Source organism: Pongo abelii, chromosome 4 (assembly GCF_028885655.2).
Source record: "Pongo abelii isolate AG06213 chromosome 4, NHGRI_mPonAbe1-v2.0_pri, whole genome shotgun sequence".
Taxonomy (NCBI): Eukaryota; Metazoa; Chordata; class Mammalia; order Primates; family Hominidae; genus Pongo; species Pongo abelii.
In genome coordinates, this window is record NC_071989.2 from 60,428,304 (window position 1) to 60,449,613 (window position 21,310).

At 43.7% G+C, this 21,310-nt stretch overlaps 2 protein-coding genes across 2 annotated transcripts; one reads left to right on the top strand and one right to left on the bottom strand.

The window, feature by feature from the left end:
- Positions 1-699: 699 nt before the first annotated feature.
- Positions 700-9,934, bottom strand: LOC129059664 (uncharacterized). Its single transcript, XM_054556371.1, has 3 exons — positions 9,917-9,934; positions 9,264-9,800; positions 700-1,983 (listed from the first exon to the last, which is right to left on the bottom strand). The coding sequence occupies exons 1-3, from the start codon at positions 9,932-9,934 to the stop codon at positions 1,882-1,884; spliced, it is 657 nt and encodes a 218-aa protein (XP_054412346.1). The 3' UTR covers positions 700-1,881.
- Positions 9,687-21,005, top strand: ISL1 (ISL LIM homeobox 1). The gene is made up of 6 exons (XM_024247216.2): positions 9,687-9,993; positions 10,838-11,027; positions 13,783-14,042; positions 15,939-16,225; positions 17,555-17,722; positions 19,776-21,005. Exons 1-6 carry the CDS (start codon positions 9,966-9,968, stop codon positions 19,890-19,892), a joined length of 1,050 nt encoding a protein of 349 aa, XP_024102984.1. The 5' UTR covers positions 9,687-9,965; the 3' UTR covers positions 19,893-21,005.
- Positions 21,006-21,310: the final 305 nt, after the last annotated feature.

Consider the following 21,310-nt stretch of genomic DNA (forward strand, 5'->3'; position numbering starts at 1 on the left):
TTAAATGGTATTACCCCAAAGTGAATGTCATGAGAACTGAGGGGGAATGCAATTTTGATCACGTGTGTTATCAGGAGTATTTCTACTGCTGAAACACAAATTATTTTTTTTTAACAGTAAAAAATCCTTAGGTGTTCTCCATCTGCCGTGGGAAACACTCAGCAGCTGCTTCTTTAGCCTAGCAAAGATCAACCTGACCTTGGCCAACCAGCTTGTACTTTGAGGAGTGTATTTTGTGAAACCTGTGAGTAGAGAAGGATTCATGCTTGGCAGAATTTGTTGTCTCTTTTGCTCAGTATCTTACCATGATTAATCCCCAATCCATCTTTCTCTGCTGCTGCTGTTGCTGCTGTCAGACTCATATTTCTTCTCCATAACAGACGCTGTTCCAACGTTGCTGGATTCTGGCTGGGTGTGACCTTTTATGGGGCACTGCTGCCTCCTATCAGGCTTTTATGGGCATGTTGGTTTATGCACATGTGCAGGCATTCCTTCCTTGTGACCTCCAGAATAGATGCTAAGAGAACAACTGTATCTGATTTTTCTGACATTTTGGGCACCCAAACTCTTCCCAAGTGCATAGGTGCAATGAATACTCGCTTGTGGTTTGGGTTTACATTCTTCTCACATCAGAAGAACTCCTCTAGGAGAATGTGAAGCCAGATCAGAACTGCTAACATAACAACAGTGTTGCTGGCAGCCTTTCAAGTTGTTTTGCATAAATTTGAGCATGACGCAGTGTTTTCACAACATCTTTCCCTTTTTATTGTGGTTTAAGTAAGCAGTGCAAATATTTGAATTACACTTTCTGATATAACCACGTCTGCAGAAAGGGCAATGGCTAACAAAACTCTGGAAAACTTTGAAACCATTTTTTAAAATTCCTTCTCAGATCTGGTCTTTTTCCTTTTCTGAATCCTGAATCTAATTGTTAGATAAACCTAGTTACATTGAAAAGAGAAATCCGTATTATATTTCTAGTACTTTTAGTTTGTATTTTCTATACTGACAGTTTACTGATAGTGAGTAGTTTACAAAGGTGAACAGTCTAGTGTGACTAAAGATGCGACAAAAGTTTTTAAAATTATTGCCAAATAAGCTGCTTTTCTACCATTAAAAAAACCCTCAACTCAGATTTTAAAGTTTTAAATGCCAAGTTAAAATAATTATGAATCTACTGTTCCCTAGTTCCATCCACTACCTATTTCGGACCTGGGTTATGCCCTTAAACGCCTATTCTATCAGATGAACTGGGTCACCACGCCCCATTTCTTTATGTTTCTCTTGACATTTACTCCATGTTTTCTTTTTCTAAATAAGCTTTCTCTGTTTTCAAAATTGATTACTTTTCTCATCTTAGCCAAGCACCTATTTTCACTCTTTCTTCTGCTAGCTAATAAAGTCACCCACACTCAATTCTTTCTCCAATACTATATTCAAAAGTGTGATTTTTTTTCCATCCACTTACATTTTCCTCTGCTTTGAGAGCTCTACTCATGTTTCTTCCTCATTGATGGCCTAACCCAAAAGAAAATGCTTGCCCTCACATGGTATATCCAAAGTCACATCAGATCTGCTATGGCTCGGGTATAGGACAACGAAGAGACGTATCACGTGACATTAGGGACAACTATACTAACACTTCAGAATTGGAAGAAACACATCGTCAAGACCTAAAAGATATGACTTATACTTGTTCATACATTATATGAGAATCCAAAGTCAGTGAAACTATATAGAGTGGTTCTCATTGTCACCAATGGTTTGTGCAGCTTGTAACACGGAGAGTATAGAATAAATCCAAAGACTGGGCCAAGAAGATAAAATAGCACATTGTGCTACGTTCTGAAGTGAGACATAAAGTAATTTGGGTCCTGATATTTAACTGAAAGTCAGGAGGATTCTACTTATGGGTAATGACATAGTTTCCAATTTAGCATTACTGTTCAAGATGCAGGGATCTTCCTGGGCTAGTACATGTATCTGGAAAGAAAAGGGAGATTCTTAAAATATAGCATAGCATCAATTTAGCAACATTCAAGTGATGGCACACATCATATGATAGTTCAATGTGTTTATAACTAGACTGAACTCTCCAATAATAGAGTGATAGCTACATGTGTTACACATATATGAATCCTATTATTACTATATTTTGGTAATAGGTCCTTAAATAGACATTATAGAAAGTAAAGCAGCTTGTTATACTTGCTTTTCCATTTTTTATAAATTAGGAGGTGATGAAATTATCTACTTATATTAATTTCAATATATTAATATTTGCGTTTAAAGATCAGCACAATATCGTTAAGCTACAAAAGTTAAATCATACTTATTCCTTACACATTGCCTAGGACTTATTCAGGTTTTATTTCCTGCTGAAATGATGTGACTGAAGATTTCAGAATAATAAGTGGTAAAAAACACATTGAAATGCACAACTTAAAAATGTGCATTTTGTGCACAAAAAGTTACAAAAACAAGAGTACTTTAAGTTATCATTAACCCAAAGCAACCTAGTTATGGACCACCTTGCTTGATAGGATTTTAGTTCATGAAGCTTCAGATTCTGTTCTCTTGATAAAATCACCCTTGAATATCATTTTTAAGCCTGACAATTATTTTCTTTTAAAGAGGGTGTTATATATATCAAAAATAGAATTTCAAGTTTTTTATAGAATTATCTTGTAACGTTAAATGATGGTATCATTAGCATATAATTACAACATATATAATTATACATAAATGATATGCTATATACTTTCGACATCTCATGTATATGAGTGTCAGGTATAGACTATCTATTAACAAAGCCAGGTAAAATTAAAGTAGACCTATTATCATTATTACCTTTTTAACTAACGATTTATTCTTCATTTTTGGATCGAATTTTGTACAATGGAAGCATACCAGAAATAAGTCAACAATAGACAGTTAAGAAGAAGCAACAAGATAATTGTTCCATCTTGCCTGGTGAACTCTTAAGTCAACAAAGGAGCCCGCCCCTCTGGCTAATCACCCAGTGTGGGTTCTGTGACTGACGGGAGAGCACAGAAGTGCATCTCTGCTGCGGGAGTTCTCTCCTGTTTTCTAATTCAAACATTTGCAACGCAAAGTGAATAAACCTGAATAATGCCAATTAAGAAGTAGGGTATCTGTATTTTGGGGTGATATTTAGAATGAAGCTAGTCATGAAAATATTCTGTACCAATAACTGTGCAGTTATCGTTTCCGCACGCTGCCAACAAGGCAGACAGATGCAGAGGAAACGTCCTTACAATTTTCTGGAATGTAGACAAGAAGCGCAAATTGAACCTCTGGCAGATGGCAGAAAAGGTGACTTGACAATGAGTTTGAAACAATTAAAGTGATATTCTCATTCATTCATTTCCACAATTTTATTCATTTCGAGGAAAGCCCAGAGGATTGGAACATGGACACAAAGGAGGACAACCTAAGACTGCAAGTTTCATCTTCCGAAAGGTTGCATTTATAAGCAGGCTGCCGGAGGCTGCACTTTCTTTCTCACTCCTTGCATGCAGGAGCCTGGAGGGTCTTGCAGCCTACCCCCCGCGCCACGCCAACCCCATGAGGCAGGGACACCGCCGCCCCTTGTTTAGTAATCCTCGGGTTTTCTGATCACTATCCTCTAGGCCAGCGATTGGATTCACCTCTTCTTTCGCGTCCTTACGGGCAACCGATGCCATCCGGGGCCCTGGTCCCGAACGAACGTGAGTAGCGAGAGATTCACAATAAAGAACTAAGTGTGGCCTCCCAGGGGCTGTGCTCGCCATCCAGGGACTGAAAGAGACCTGCGGGATGATTTTCTGTTTTCCTCTAGCAGGAATCAGGACAAGGGGCGTAGATTCGGTTCAATTTTTCTGCTTCGGTCAATGGGAAGATGAAATAGAAAAATTCCCTTTCACTCGCAACACTGAGACTTAGGGAGCTGTCTAGTTAGAAGGTTGGCAAATCGCAAAACGGCGGGGCAGGGGGCCAAGGGGACGGTTGGGGTCTCTTTGTTTAGCTCTTCTCTCATCCCTGGACTCAGGCTAGGCTAAATTTCTAGCGCCGTGTGTACTTGAAAGCAGACAGGTGGGGTTCTTGGAAAGAACATATAACAGAGCTTCTGAGCCCCAGAAGGACCTTAAGACAGGAGTTCCTGAGCCCTGAACAAGAGGCTACCTGGGGTAAAGCGATTGATCTCCGCGCGGTGCGGCTGAGAAGAGAAGGCGTTGTTGACCTTTCGGGGAGCAAGTTAATAACTCAGTCGAGTTGATGAAGTGACGGTTCTTTCTGAAAGGGGTCGTCTCCTGGGCCCCTTTTCTCAGTCGGCATTTAGCAGGTAGGGAGGCAGGGCAAATTCTCTCCACGTGAAGTCACAAAGAATTGATGAGTTTTAACAGCATGGATCTGAAGTCGTAGATAATTCTAAACACACCCGCGCCAGAGTTCACACTCTTGTTCATCTCTGTGGAGTTGGAGCAGACAGCGACCTTCAAAATTGTCCCTAAAATCTCTCTCGAACTGACTGGGCATTTACTGGGATTTGAGGGGTTTTTCTTCAGCTTCCAAACTACTGTTACGTGCAGAATATACTGGTAGATGCCACCAATGATTGCCCCTCTTCAAAAGTAGCCCCCGTCCACGCACCATTCAGCTTACATTAAACTGTCCCGACATGCCTTAGCCGTCAGTTTAATTCATAAAGTAGCTGTAACTCTTGACATCACCTCTGCAGCCCACCCGAGGACTCCTTCCCAGGACACCTTATGAGGCTGTTTTTCGAGGGCTGAATTCTGAGACTTAAAGGAAGGTTACTTGAGGCATCCTGGTAGATTTCCGGGCTTCCAACTCCCTCCCCTGCTTGGCTGGTAATTTTCTGCTGCTCCTCCTCCTCCCCCACTTGACCTCCTCCGAGGTACCTTTGCCTCCCCTCCCCCGCTCGTCCCCAGTAAATCTCCAGCGGGTGGGGGAAATCAACCCTTTGGCGCTAAAGCTAAACTCAGAGCTGCCCGTTGGACAGGATTGCAGTGGGGGAAATGGTGTCCGTCCTTTCAGAAACAATGATCAACTAGATGGAGGTAACTTGCTCCGGGTTTCCTGAGATCTCGGGCGGACCCGTGGGTGTTTTGCTAGATTCAGTGCAAATGTAGATTTCAGCTGAACCGGTCAGGACTTGAGAGATAGCTGTTTCACTCTCCGGACTGCAACCACTTCCGCGAGAATCTGATACATTTAATGAAAGCTTTGCCAAATGTACGGGTCAGCGCGTCCTTGGGCCACCACCACTTGGGTCAGCACACTGCACTCACTAGCGCCAACCTGGGCTCCACGCAACAGAACTCGGTTAAAAATCGTCTGTTCCTGGTCACTTAGGAGTTCTAGGGGGCAGGGGGAAGCAAAAAAAAAGGTTTCACTTGACACTGCCAGCCGCTTTTGATAAGTCATAGTAAATACTTTCAGAAGCACAATTTTAAAGGGAGAATACAAATTTCCGTCCTCGCTTGGCCGAACGCCTCCCTGCAATCAGCTGCGGACCTTCGCATGCTCAGGACTGAACTGAGGTTTGTGGCTTCGCAGCTGCCCCGATGCCGGGAGCATGAAATTCTATCTCGGCTGAGAACGGAGCAACAGACCGCACAAGAACGATGCCTTCTGGCCTGTCGTCTGGCAAGAAATACCAGGAAAGCTGGTGTCAGAAACAACTACCTGAACTCAGAAAGTAAGGCTAGGAAGCTCTTCGTGCAGAGAAAATTCTTGCTAATTCACCCAGACTGTTTTAACTGGTTAATAAAGCAATTGACACTCAACAAAACCACAATCGCAGCAGGAGTTCGAGGCATCAGAATAAGAATCACAACTAAAGGTTTGTTGTTGTTAACAACTGCCTTTATTATCATTGCTTAGTATTTTTTTAAGTAAAAGGAAAGAAAAAGAGACAATCATTTCATACCCAGTGGTATCTCTTCCTTTTCTCTGAAATTAGAGCACAGATTCTCTTGATTGTTCCTCAATAAGCCACCAATAACAGGAAGAGAGGCAAATTGGTTCTAAACACCCACACCCCGTTCGCGGTGGAATATAAATGGTTAATCGTAACTCCCTTTAAACGCACATAATTTTATCTGACCCTTGGACATGATTAAAGATACTGAGGATTTATATAGCCTTATTCTACATGATTAGAGACTACACAGAAAATATAAACACAGGGGAAAAGGGGATACATACGCATCTACTCAATATCCATTTTTAGAGGTAAATAAAATGTTCCTGTTTCATTTTGGTCCCCAAATTATATGATGTGGACATCAGAAAATATAAATCCTTCAGTTATACATATTTTTTCATCTGAATACTTTACTCAGTGAAACTGGCAGTGTAACTTATTCTACTCTTTCAAACCTGATTCTTATGTGAGCTAAACATATAGCATCATCTCCCTGGGAATAAATTCCCAAATTTATACCTCCATTGGAAAGCTGATCAAAGCCCTTTTTCCTTTCCCAGTCTTGGTTAGATGAGAAGGAATAAGCTGTCTTACTGTTTGTGATTTCCCAAAGAACCAACTTAAAATTCATCTGTATCTGCCAGAGGTTACTGGGAGATAAATAAATGCTAAATGTGTAATTTTACCTTTCAATTGCAATTAAAACCTATTTAGATTTTCGAAATGTAGCTTGAGAGCATGATGTTTGTTCAGGAATCTGTATCTGACATTAAGTTTGATGTGGAATGTTTAAATGGTAACTAAAGCAGCGAAAGCAACAGTACACAAAAACAGAAGTCTAAGAGCCCATCAGGAGGTTGGCTGTAACAGCCTCATTTTGGAAGGTGTATACAAGGGCACATGGGCAGATGCCACAGACTCCAGAGGAACTTAAATTTCAGTATCCCTTTTATATTGAAAGACACTGTCAGATATACTGAGGCAGCCTGGAGGTGATAGGGACTACACTTAATAACTACTCATACTCATTTTCTCAGTAAAGGAATCAAACCAAAGATTCACACTATTGCCGTTTTCAAGGATATATTTTTGACCTAACAATATACAAAGGTCAAAATGAGTCCGTTTTTGAGAGGAGAGGGTCTAATCCCCCCTTTGAACACAAGAGGTCGCTCCTGTGATCAAGTATTACGGATAAACTGCTAATCAGTTTTATGTATACAAAATTTTACAGATATATTTGATGCACTAAATCCACATATAGCAATCAGCTGAGGAAATGAGAATAATCCAAGATCAATTCAGAACTTCAAGGTAAAGTAAAACTACAAAGCCTGCTATTCTAACTTGGATTTTAATGCAAAATGTGTCATGATACATGCACTGAACTTCAGAGCATGTCCATCATGGTGGAGTCCCTCAAACGTCTCCTTTTAATGCGGGTATCTTCACCATGCGTCTTGCTTCTATCAGTTTAGGAACTTACTAAGAAAATACTTGTTTACAACAATGGTGCAGAATGAAAAGAGGAATATGTTGTCTTCACCATTAAGGTGAAATTGCCTATTACTAAAGGTTTCACCAAAGCCACATGCAAGCTTTTCTACTTGGAATTGCTATCATCTGCAATAATTCTTTGTAATAGCTTATTGGTTTAGGGAGTTAAAATACCACACTGTGGGTGGGAGGTGGGGGCTGGTTTGAAGGAGGATGGATAGTGACGGTGCTTTGTGGATCTCAAATATAAGTCATCAGGCTTCCGGTAGCTTCTGGTGTTTAATTCCATCTTATAAAAGTGGCATGATGGAATATGACTGGGTAAAACTCTATTTTCTGGCATTGTGGTGGCATCTTTTTTTTTTTTGCTAGGGTCAACGTGTTTATCTATATGGGAAATACACCCAAATACTAGGAAGATTTGCTTCGTGTTGAGATTAACAGCATCAGCTTTGCAAAAGCAGCTTGACAAAACGCTCCATATATCTAATACCAGAGACTAGAAACAGACCAAAAAAAAAAAAAACACACCACATAACTGGTAAACTTATCAACCTAGGTCTATCCAACTTTCGCTTTCATACACGCGCTCCAAAACAACTTATAATAAAAATGGAAGGGAAGAGAGATCCAATTTGAAATCCTCCTTGAGAAAAAACAAATCAAAACTAGTTCCTGGGGAAGAAAGCCTCAGCTAGGCCAGGAGGAAACTTAGGCATCTTAGATTCCCTTTCCGCTTTGGAGAAGCATTACCCGTTCAAGCCCAGCCAATGCGGCCGGCCAGGATTTACAGCTCTTATCAAGGGTTAGATTTTGCGAAAGATATAAAGAAAGGGGTTTCCTAACACACCGGGTCTTCTCACGGCAACAAGACACCGAAATTAAGCCTTCTATGGTTTGTGTCTGTAGGCCTTTTTAGATAAAACTGGCAGTCCCATTAGATAAGAAATGGCTTTTTAAAAGCTTTGGGGGAAGCGCGGGGGTTCTTCGTGGCCTTCCTGTGACTGTCTTTGGGAGACTGCAAGAGATGATGGGAACAAGTAAGAATGATTGAAGAAGGTTACCGGCGAGTTGCACCTAACAGTCTTCTCTCTCCAAGTAGTTTCTCGAGAGAAAATTATTATATATCAACGCCTGGGGACGTGAAATAGGTCTTTCACTGTTCTGTGATAAATCCCTCCCTACTCGCGCCCTTACACTAATGCATTTTTTAAAAATCTCCAGAGTCATGGAGACTTGTCCTTATAATTACCAAAACACCACAGCTAGTTGCACAAGTTTGCTTATAAACAAAGGGCAGGAGACCAGCAGTGAGAAGAATTGAACAGTATACAAAAACCTTACAAACTTTAGACTACTGAAAGATCATTTCGCTCTTTGGCTTCGGGTTAGTGAGTTTCAATTCTAGAGTTAAACTGAAAAGCAGACCTCGCGGGTCCGAACGACAAAAAGTCAGTCAGCGGAGTCAACTTCGTTTTACCGGTGCGTTCCAACCTGATTGTCCCAACAGCAAGAAGCGCCCCTTTCCTCCCACCCAACGTTTTTAGATATCTGAGGTCGGGGGAGAGGGAGTAATGGTGTAGCAGGCAGGAAACAGTTCCTCTGGGTTTAATCATCCCATTCCCGATTCTTCTTCCCCTAGCGCGCCGAGCGCAGCCAGTTCTGGAGGGAACTCGCCCTCCCGAGCAGCCAAGGCAGGCCAGGCCCCGGGGATGTGCGCCACGGCGTGGGGACCAAACCAAGCTAAACTGCCTGCTCCAAGTTCCCCCTTTTCCTAGAGCCCGGGAGGGACCTCGTCAACAGGTAGACCTACCCACCAGCCACTCGCCACCGGCGGCAGAAAGTGAGCCCCGCGCGCAACGCTGCCAGCCGGACTGCGGGGACCCCAGGAGCGCAGGGCGGAGGAGCAGCGCCACAGGAGGCGAGGGCGCAGGCGGCGCGGCCGGGAAGGAACGCGGGAGGGGGCAGAAGGAAGAGGAAGAGGAGGAGAGGGAGGCCAGAGCCAGAACAGCCCGGCAGCCCGAGCATCGGGGGAGAACGGCCTGAGCCCCGAGCAAGTTGCCTCGGGAGCCCTAATCCTCTCCCGCGGGCTCGCCGAGCGGTCAGTGGCGCACAGCGGCTGCGAGGCTGAAATATGATAATCAGAACAGCTGCGCCGCGCGCCCTGCAGCCAATGGGCGCGGCGCTCGCCTGACGTCCCCGCGCGCTGCGTCAGACCAATGGCGATGGAGCTGAGTTGGAGCAGAGAAGTTTGAGTAAGAGATAAGGAAGAGAGGTGCCCGAGCCGCGCCGAGTCCGCCGCCGCCGCAGCGCCTCCGCTCCGCCAACTCCGCCGGCTTAAATTGGACTCCTAGATCCGCGAGGGCGCGGCGCAGCCGAGCAGCGGCTCTTTCAGCTTTGGCAACCCCAGGGGCCTCTATTTCCCACTTAGCTACAGCTCCAGCATCCTCTCTGTGGGCTGTTCACCAACTGTACAACCACCATTTCACTGTGGACATTACTCCCTCTTACAGATATGGGAGACATGGGAGATCCACCAAAAAGTAAGAGGCTATTTTACCTTGTGGGGCTCGGTGTGCTGTTCTTGTGCGGGGTTCTCTCTCAGGCACCGGCTGAGGTGCCAAGGGCTCTTTGGAGTTGGAGTCATTGCCTGGAGAAAGAGAAAAGGTGGCTTTTTCTTGTTGCCGCCACGCCTGCATGCTTACTGTCGGTTCTTATCTTCGGGAAACTGATTGTACCTTGTGTTTGAATTCGCCTGTGTACCCTCCAAAACTCTAGCTTTCTGGTGCTAAGCGGTGATTTCCTCCTGGGGAATCCTGAGCTCTCCGAGAAGGTTATTATGTTGCAAAGGTCTGCCTGCACAGTCAATGCCCAGAGATGTGAATTAGCATTAGACTTGCAAAAGAGAACGAGTGACAACTGTATTTATGCCTGCTCTTGCTAACAATATCCAGTCCTATGTGCTATTTAAGAGCGTGCTTCATGGAAAATATAGACATCCCTGCGTTCACTTAACGCTTCTAGTCAAAACCTTTTCTTTGACTTGACTTATCCATAATCTTTCCCAATGATTATAGCAAAGAGGAAGGAGGGGGGGAAAAAGAAATACAAAATGAGCGGGTTTGATTGCGTGCTAGGCGTACAAATGTAGACTATTCCAATCTGCATTTTACATATATTCCACCTCCTTTTAAAAATGAGTCAAGGTTTTGATGGCACATTTCAATTACCATCCCAAAGTGCAATACTCTTAAAAAAAAAAAAAAAAAAAAAAGAAAGAAAAAAAAAACCTCCCAGAGTACGCCCTATAAGAGAACGACACTAAAAGTGTGTTTATCTCTGTAGGAAGTAAACGGTTAGTCAATCATGTATTTATTTTCATTTCAGAAAAACGTCTGATTTCCCTATGTGTTGGTTGCGGCAATCAGATTCACGATCAGTATATTCTGAGGGTTTCTCCGGATTTGGAATGGCATGCGGCATGTTTGAAATGTGCGGAGTGTAATCAGTATTTGGACGAGAGCTGTACATGCTTTGTTAGGGATGGGAAAACCTACTGTAAAAGAGATTATATCAGGTATGGCATTTACACTTCTTCCTTATTTTTGTGAGATTTCCCTGACTCTCCCCACTCTTTGTGTATTATTTGGTGTGGCTTTGTCTTTTTGTGAAGTTTGCCTCAGTGGAGTCATACAAGCCAAAGTTACCCTGTACATGTGTTACAAAAATCAAGCTATGATGTTCATTTCATTCTTTAGTTGAGAAAAACAAAAACCCTTAACAGTGGTATTCATAATTCCGGGGTATTGAGGCTTGTTTAATTACTCTTGGAGTTTATGATGCACAAATTATTTTCCTCTTTCACCCTCCCCCTTACAAAACAAAATTTTAAAAAGATGGAGAAGTTTGGATTTTTAGCTTTAAAATAGGGTTGATTTTTATTGTATAGTGCAGTGTTCTGTTTGTTTTAGTCCTTTTTAAAATTAGTAGCTTACAAATTCTTTGGTGGCATCAATGCAATAGGTGAAATAAAAGTTTGACCGAAGCATGTTTAGAGATGTACTTTGAAAGAGCAAGTACAGGTATTGCTCCTTTTATTTTTTGGGTAAGACCTCCTTCTGAGAAAAATTTAAAACCAACCTAAATATTCCTTGGAAAAAACACCGGAAACTTAATCTTTTCAAATATTAACCCTTTGGTGACATCTAACTGTCTCTTCTTTCTTATCTTATCTGAGCTGATGAATTAGAGCAGATCAAATTGCCCATCATCTGTCTACGAACAATTGGTATATTTAGATAATTGAACAGCTTCCTTTCTCACATTAAAATCTGGTAACTGATAAAATGAGCGAATTGTCCAAATTGACAAGACTGAAACAACATAGGAACTTTCTGAGTTTGGTTTTGTTGTTTTGGAGAGTTTTTGGTTTTTTTTTTTCCTCCAATTTATTCTGCATCACGTTTTGCTAATCTCAAGTTTTCTCTGACTTGTGTGTATATATCAGAAACTTTGTTTTCTGCCTTACAAAGCCAGTAGAGTCTCTAAAGAAAATTGTATTCGTTTTATTAACAAACAGAAGAGACGTCACCATCATTATTATGTTAAATAATAGCAAAATATCACTTTTTAAATGTCCAGTGGCTATTAACAAGCAATTAATTAGCTTCTGTAAGGCAAATGGTTTCTGGAGCTTGAGAACTTTTATTAAAGTTTAGTTAAGATTTAATATACAGTCACAGTTTGCTCCTGCTCACTTAGTATTCAGCATTTTTTTCTTCTTTTTTAAAAATCATGACACAGAGAGTATAATCTTGGTAGATAAAATTAACCTGGTTGGGGGAGGTTAATACTTCAGAGAGGGAGTGAAAGGAAGTAAGGGAAGTCGGGGTACAGGAAGGGGGAGGGGTTTTCTAAATTGTTTGGTCACAGCCAAAGTCAAGTCTTCACCCTATGAAATGGAAGATCTCACATTGAGTAGGCGGAGGGAGGAAAAACTTTTGAATCCACCTTCTAACCTCTGACAAATGAGCGTTTTCATTGTTTACTAGATTGGTGTGTAAACACAAGATTCTAGAGAAGGAGAGCCCACTTCAGGAGTATCTTTACTCCTATGGAAATAGTATTTTGCTCAATTGCACACAGGCTTGCATGTGCCTAATTCTGGATACACACATTTGTAGAAGGACCTAATCATTTCATTTTTACCTTCTCTTCACTCTCTCTCAACTCTGTGTGTGTGTGTGTGTGTGTAATCTTGTAGTTGTAAAAGCAGAACAGACTGGACAGTTAGATTTCCACATCTCTCCTTGGAGAAGCAGGATGCGTCCTCCTGTTATGTGGATCTTTTCCTCTCTCTTCCATTCTTTCTGTTCGTAGGAATGCCCCAGCTTCTGTTATTCCTGAAAGATGGAGAAGGGGCCAGGGAAGTGCAGCCTAGATGGAACCTATAAAGATTGTCCCTTGGTAAGGAAAGGCCAGCAGTGAGAAAGACCTTAGAAGTGGGTCTTTGCATTTTTTCATTCTGGTCATGGTTTTCAAGAAAATTGAAATAGAGGTAGATGATTCAGCAACTTGAAAAAGATTGAGGGAACAGACGCAGATTTTTTTTAAAAAAATAATAATACAAGGAAAAATGGAGAGGAAATTTTCTGTTAATATTGCTGCCTGAAGAAAATCTTTAGTTGGAGAAAGACTGGAAAGCACTTATGCAAAAGGAGATGTGGAAACTCTCAGAGGTTTCATTTTGTTATTCTGCTTGTTTATTTGTGAGTGTTTGCAAACCGAGTGGGGTGACAATCCCCTTCTCCTACCTCCTTTTTTCTTGGAAGGAGGACTTTTTGTTGCAGTTTTAGACATTTCTAGCAGCAGAAATTGTGGGATAGGGAAGTGAAAGTGTGGGTGTCGGTGGCCACCAGAGTCTTTCTGGATTCCTTCCTGCCAAGATCTGCAAGATCAACACTGGGACTGATTGCTAGAGCAGCAGCCCGAGTTTGGAATCCATCAATACATTTTCTGTGGTACAAGCTAGGTGTTTTGAACTAAGAGTTACCGACTGAGACAGAGAGGTTCATCGGAAAGGAAACGGGAGTAAAAGAAAGGGAGGAGGGAGGAAGGGGAAAAGAGAGATGGGGGAAGGAAGAGAGACAGGGAGGGAGAGAGCAGAGTTTCATTTCTGTCCTTCTGTTTCCAACTTCTGTTTGGAAATGCTATTTACTTGGGGCGTCTTGCCCGGGATCTTGGGCCAGGGAAGTGCCGGCCTGAAGTGACCCGCTCTTCCTGTACTTCTCTCCCCGCTCTGGGCCGCCTCCGCTTCCCCCTCCCCCGCACAGGTTGTACGGGATCAAATGCGCCAAGTGCAGCATCGGCTTCAGCAAGAACGACTTCGTGATGCGTGCCCGCTCCAAGGTGTATCACATCGAGTGTTTCCGCTGTGTGGCCTGCAGCCGCCAGCTCATCCCTGGGGACGAATTTGCGCTTCGGGAGGACGGTCTCTTCTGCCGAGCAGACCACGATGTGGTGGAGAGGGCCAGTCTGGGCGCTGGCGATCCGCTCAGTCCCCTGCATCCAGCGCGGCCACTGCAAATGGCAGGTACTCCTCTGCCCGGCTCGGGTAGGCAGGCGCCAGGTTAAGCCAGCCTGTGTGCCAGCGGCCACAACAACCATGGTAGCTACAGGGGTGGTCGTAGTGTTTGCCTGCAGCTAAATGAAGTGTTCTGTATGCAATTTGCGCTGTGCTCTGCTCCTTTGCAGCAAGGTTCAATGCCCTCACTGTCTCCCCTGATTCCCCGAGCACACTTACACCGTCTGAGTCTCTATATGGTTACACATAAATGTACACCACTTGTGTACACGTGTGTACACACGCCCAAACATTACTTCCAGTTCGCTCTGGCCTCCAAACCTTGGCTTGCTGAAAACGGGCTTCAGCTCCCAGCCAGGTATTCTCCTGCTGCCTAATTAAAGGGGCGGAGCCCCGGGGTCCCTGGAGCTTCATCCTTTAACCCAATGAAGGAAGCTTAGGTGGCCTGAAGTCATTTAGTCTCCCAAATCCTTTTTCCTTGTGAGTTGCTTCACACTCGAAAAAATTTTTTAATTTTTTATCTTTTTGTGAGAGAACAGGACTGAAAAGATACAGTTTTAAAAACTGCAGGCCATTGCACAGAGTTGTAATATAAAACTGTCAACAAGCTAATCTGCAGTAATTGCCTTTTAAAGGGAGCCTGCTTCTTTAAATCATTCATTCTATATGATTTGGTGAGAATTTCATCTTCAGGCCCATGGTTGTAGCTCTAAATTGACCCCATAGGTGTTGGCCTGACCCTAGGGGGTTGTAGAAGGTGCAGGATTTGTATCATGTAGATAAGAGGACTCATTCCCAAGGAAGAGGAGTGGAAACACAGCAAGGTTGGCCAGGACCAAAGCCGTGGGTTAGAAGGTGGACAGTGTTTCCAAACCTGACTTCCTGCCATGAATAGATCTACCCTTTTGCAATTTTAAAGTATCAATTCCCACTAAACACTGAAGGTGAGGAACCTATAGCGCTCCCTTACCCTTCTGCCTTCTGGCAGCTCTAAGAATTCTGTTCAGGGGGATTTGTGACTAGTTTGCACCGGGGCAAGGCCGGGATGGTGCTCTTGTTCAGTGGAGCCTGCACTCTGCTTGTGGGGAAGCACAGAGGAAGCTAAAATACCGGGAGGGAGGCGGGGGACATCTCCCAGCCACGTTTATCTACAGCCTAGGCAGTTCAACAGAGTTTCCGTTTTCCACTGCTTGGGGTCAGCCCATCTCAGGAACATCCATGTATTACCATAGATTTAATACTAAGAAAGAGCAGGGATTGGAGATATGGCAGAAATCGCGAATTTCTTCAGCCCCTTCACATGATTGTCCTCTCGGACTGAAGTTCAAGGCATTCTGGCAGAGTTCTCGACCTTCCCCTTGCAGAAGTCCCTGCTGGTGTAGTATTTATGGCTGTCACTGAAGTGCTCTGCGTTCCTTTCCCTGTTGCCCTCTGTGGCCTTGGCCCAAGAGAAAATTCTGATCCTGGAGAGGGTGGTAATCAATGTAACTGGGGCCCAGTCTGGGCACAAGGAAAGGTGAGAACGGAGGAGAAACAGTGCTGAAAAATGCCACCCCTGCTGTGAACAGGGGGACAGACTTTGAGACCTGCTTCCCTTGGCTAACACTTTGTTGACACGAGGAGGGGCGGGTGCTGCGTTTCGGGCCGGGATTACTCAGCAATGACCTCTGCAGATTAGAGAGGAAGATTTTATTCTCCCTTTCACCCTCTTCGCCCCCACCTCTGCCGCCCCCTGCTTTGTGTGCTGAGGCTGCAAACCCTAGCCATTGTCCTGAGTGTCTCCGGCGGGCGAGCAAGTGAGCGGGTGGGCAGGCGAGCAAGCGACTGAGCGCGCGAGCGCGGGCGGGCGGGCGGGCCGGCAAGCGAGCCTCCAGCCCAGCGCTCACGGCGCTCCTTGCCCCGCAGCGGAGCCCATCTCCGCCAGGCAGCCGGCCCTGCGGCCCCACGTCCACAAGCAGCCGGAGAAGACCACCCGCGTGCGGACTGTGCTGAACGAGAAGCAGCTGCACACCTTGCGGACCTGCTACGCCGCAAACCCGCGGCCAGATGCGCTCATGAAGGAGCAACTGGTAGAGATGACGGGCCTCAGTCCCCGTGTGATCCGGGTCTGGTTTCAAAACAAGCGGTGCAAGGACAAGAAGCGAAGCATCATGATGAAGCAACTCCAGCAGCAGCAGCCCAATGACAAAACTGTGAGTGGCTCTGGGGCCGGGCAGGGGATGCGAGGGGGAAGGAGACGCAGCGTGCTAGGTGCGTTCCTGGTGCCCAGGAGCGCACTGTTTTCGATCCTGCTCCTGGGCAGGAGTTTGGCCGGGGCTGCCCCTCATCCCCACCCCCACCCATGCCCCGGGGGAGAGGCTACCCGGCGCCGGCCGCCAGCGGAGGGCGGGGAAGCTTGGAGGATCCGTGCGCCGGGGGAGCGGCATCCAGGTCCCAACCTCGTGGGTGGGCTCGTGCCCTTCCACCTCGCCTGTACCTGTGAACCGGAGAAACGCCGTCCTCCCCTCTAAGGGCAGGAGGCAACGAGGTTTGGCCCGGGTTTTGCCAACATTCAGATCGTCAGTTCCTCACGTACAGAAGAGGGAGGGATAGCACCTTGGATTCCTGCCTACATCCAGGGGTTCCGTGGGCAGGTCACCCTGTGAGCCCCCAGGGCGCACCGCACTTCTAAGTAAGGTCGGCCGCTGCGCCTTCAGGCTGGCGAGTTCCCCCAAGGTGACCCGCATGCCCAGATCACCCTCTGCTCCAGGTGAAGCCCAGGCCTCCACAGAGGCATCAGGCCCCTCGCACCAGTATCCACTGTTATCTTGGGCCCACGGAAGCACCCACTCTGCAGGCCTCCTGGGGAAGTTAAGCTAGAGTTTCTTTTCTTCCTTTTTTTCTTTTTCTTTTTCTTTTCTTTCTTTCTTTTTCTTTTCCTTTTTTTTTTTTTTTTTTCTGCTTTGGATCTATTTTTAAATGCCATAAAATCTGCTGTCATTAAACTTGGCAGGCTGGCCAAGACTGGGCCAGGGCACTTTCTGAGTTGGTTAGTGCACAATAGGAACCAGACCCAAATGCTTTGGGGGGATGGAGTGGGGGGCTGGCTCTTCCTTGAGGAGAACGGCTTGGAAAAAATCTGCAGCTAACTGAAACTGCCCAGAAAACCACCCTGTCTAGAGGCTGAAGGGAAGCCCTGCTTACCTCAGCTTTTTAGTTCTGGGAAGCTATGGTCTGAGAAGGCAGAGGGGAGGAATTGGGCTGAGCTGTGAAGGTAAGGGGGAAGAAGAAAATCAAAGTAGAATTTGGTTTAATAAGGTCCATGCAGACCTAATAGTCCAGCACACAGAGGCAGAAAAACAAAACAACAAAACAAATTGAATTCTAGCTAATATCCATAGGTACGGCAAATTAACTGAGTCAATAAAGACCACTATATAGATAAGATAATACCAGGGTATATTTGCTTAGCCTGTGCAGACAACAGAGGGAGGGAATTTGCTCATTAACATGTCGGGATTGGTTGGGGGGCCTATTCACAGAATATCCAGGGGATGACAGGAACTCCCATGGTGGCTGCCAGTCCAGAGAGACACGACGGTGGCTTACAGGCTAACCCAGTGGAAGTACAAAGTTACCAGCCACCTTGGAAAGTACTGAGCGACTTCGCCTTGCAGAGTGACATAGATCAGCCTGCTTTTCAGCAACTGGTAAGTGTCAGCTCCCAGACGGAAGAGGCTGAATTCCCAACAGGGGACTCTGGTTTAACTGTCACACACTGAAAGATTCAGTGGGGAGGGTGCCTTCTTGGGCTCAGGGTTGGGGAGAAACCAAGGAGGTGAGTAATGAAGAGAAGGGAGACAAATGCAAGGAAAACGAACCTCTTGGCATCTTTTTTTTTTTAATGAGACTGCATAATTTGACCATATAGGTTGAATTTTCTATCAATCAGGCCTTCTTTGAAGGATTAATTTCAAGGTACCTAACTCTAGGTAGCATGTGCCAGAAGATGTACAGTGTTGGAGAATCATACATCTTAGAATTTTAGAGTTGTCAAGGACTTCAGGAAATCGTCTTGGCATTTCAATCAGCAATTAGTAAGTTTATCCTTCCTGAGCATCTAGAGAATGGGATATATAGGACCCAAATCAAGGTGATTGTAGTATATAATCAATGCTATAATACACAGTCGGTGTTGTTATCAATAAACAGCAGGCATGTGTCTGGGTACAATTTTCAAATATATTAATAAAGATCATTCAAATAGATGAATCTTTTTTGTTACAGTATCCCTTGCTGGGAATGTCTTAATCTAAAATGTAGGACCGTTTAAACGTTTTCAAGTGTATGAGTTCAAATGTCATAGAGACACACAGTGTGTACCATGTATAGCAAAAGGGACATGAGCTCTACCAATCAGAAATAAAGTGTTAAATCTGTGAAAACCTTAACATGTTTTCCACATCCAGAGAGGAGAAAATTAATTCACTTTTTGCCTACAAAAGGCTTAAGGGGTCAAGATAAATAAGAACAATAAATATATGTCCTTTGTAATATGCTATATTTATATAGATGATTTTTTTTTCTTAAAGAGTAATCAGCCTTATAGAATCTTGTTTTATAAAATGTAAAGATCTATCCTGAAACCTTGTTCCCTTTTTTGGAAATGAAGCTTTAGTTGAGGTTAGCTTTTTACCCTCATATTTACCTGGAGGGCCTTTGCTTTCTCAATGTCAACAGTTAGGTAATTGGCCAGAGGCAAGTGGTTAAAAGGGCTTGGCCCCAGGCTTGTGTTTGCAAATGCTAAGTGGGTGCAGAGGATAGAAGTCCCTTAATCTCATATTGGAAAAATTTACTGTAGAAAGAAATGTAGGCTCTAGAACTAGGAAAAAAAAAATTATTCTAAGCTCATTAATCTGTTGAGTTATTTGAGCGAATCCTGAATCACAGGAGGAAGGTAAGGGGAGGGTTCAGGGCAGCCAAATGTTTGCACTTTCTGAAACTTCAGTGTCAGATGAGAGCAGTGGAAGGGAAGCTGAGGCAGGAGTGGGCATGGTTAGAGAAGGTTTACAACAGCAGTACAACGCGTTTAGGGTTAAAAGAAGGAGTCAGATATTTAAGAAGGAGTCAGATATTAGGGTTAAAAGAAGGAGTCAGAATGGGATGATGTCATAATATATGGGTCTCATTTTGGAAGGAAGAGCCTGATTTAAAGAGAGAGAGAGAGAAAGGCCAAGAGGAAGCAGGACCAACAGGGAAGGATGCCCAAGCTGTGAGCCTGCTAAGGAGTTAATCTTTGTTCCGTGGAGCCTCCTCTCAATCTCCTGTCAAAGGATCTGAGCCTGTTACGGATTTTCCAACTGAAGAAGAGAGTCTTTGATGCCTAGAGACTGAGAGCTCGCCTACTCCCAGGGCAACATGTAGCCAGCAGGATAATTTTATTTCGAGCATGCATAGTAGAGTTGTGATGCCATTTTACAGTGGGAAACACATTTGTTCTTAAATAATTTAATGCAACATAATGTTGGGAATTCAGTTTCAGTTAAAACAGACATCTTTTGGAAGATGGGAAAGTGAGAGGATTTCTTCTCAAGTTTTTCTCCTCTAGGCTTTCTCTAAGCCTGTTAAAATTCAGTTATCTATGTGAATATCTTTACATATCTATCTACACAAACACTTCTACATACACAATATGATGAATTTATAATCTTTTTATGAATACTATTCCAGTGTCCTTTATTTATTTCTCAACCTTCTATGCAGGTCAATTTTTCAGAAGGAGGACCGGGCTCTAATTCCACTGGCAGTGAAGTGGCATCAATGTCCTCTCAACTTCCAGATACACCTAACAGCATGGTAGCCAGTCCTATTGAAGCATGAGGAACATTCATTCTGTATTTTTTTTCCCTGTTGGAGAAAGTGGGAAATTATAATGTTGAACTCTGAAACAAAAGTATTTAACGACCCAGTCACTGAAAACTGAATCAAGAAATGAATGCTCCATGAAATGCACGAAGTCTGTTTTAATGACAAGGTGATATGGTAGCAACACTGTGAAGACAATCATGGGATTTTACTAGAATTAAACAACAAACAAAACGCAAAACCCAGTATATGCTATTCAGTGATCTTAGAAGTACTGAAAAAAAAGACGTTTTTAAAACGTAGAGGATTTATATTCAAGGATCTCAAAAAAAGCATTTTCATTTCACTGCACATCTAGAGAAAAACAAAAATAGAAAATTTTCTAGTCCATCCTAATCTGAATGGTGCTGTTTCTATATTGGTCATTGCCTTGCCAAACAGGAGCTCCAGCAAAAGCGCAGGAAGAGAGACTGGCCTCCTTGGCTGAAAGAGTCCTTTCAGGAAGGTGGAGCTGCATTGGTTTGATATGTTTAAAGTTGACTTTAACAAGGGATTAATTGAAATCCTGGGTCTCTTGGCCTGTCCTGTAGCTGGTTTATTTTTTACTTTGCCCCCTCCCCCCTCCCCCCTTTTTTTGAGATCCATCCTTTATCAAGAAGTCTGAAGCGACTTTAAAGGTTTTTGAATTCAGATTTAAAAACCAACTTATAAAGCATTGCAACAAGGTTACCTCTATTTTGCCACAAGCGTCTCGGGATTGTGTTTGACTTGTGTCTGTCCAAGAACTTTTCCCCCAAAGATGTGTATAGTTATTGGTTAAAATGACTGTTTTCTCTCTCTATGGAAATAAAAAGCAAAAAAAAAGGAAACTTTTTTTGTTTGCTCTTGCATTGCAAAAATTATAAAGTAATTTATTATTTATTGTCGGAAGACTTGCCACTTTTCATGTCATTTGACATTTTTTGTTTGCTGAAGTAAAAAAAAAAGATAAAGGTTGTATGGTGGTCTTTGAATTATATGTCTAATTCTATGTGTTTTGTGTTTTTCTTCAATATTATGTGAAATCAAAGCGCCATATGTAGAATTATATCTTCAGGACTATTTCACTAATAAACATTTGGCATAGATAAATAAATAAACACAATGATCCAGGGTCCCTCTTTTATGTTTACAAACAAGCTATTCAAATGTCTGAAAGTAAGGATTGCATGTGAATTGGGGTAAACTGACAGACAGTAGGAGTGATATTGTATTGCAAGTAGTTAAGGTCGAGTTTGCATGTTTGGGTTTCAATAGTTGGATCAAAGTTGGTTGGAAGCCCCTTAGCTCTCAGCTGTGATAATGCTACTGGTTTTGTGAAAATGAGATGCTGTTCTCTGTCCTGCCCCTCTCTTTCCTTCCCCCAGTCTCTTTCTTGCCATACCCCACCCATC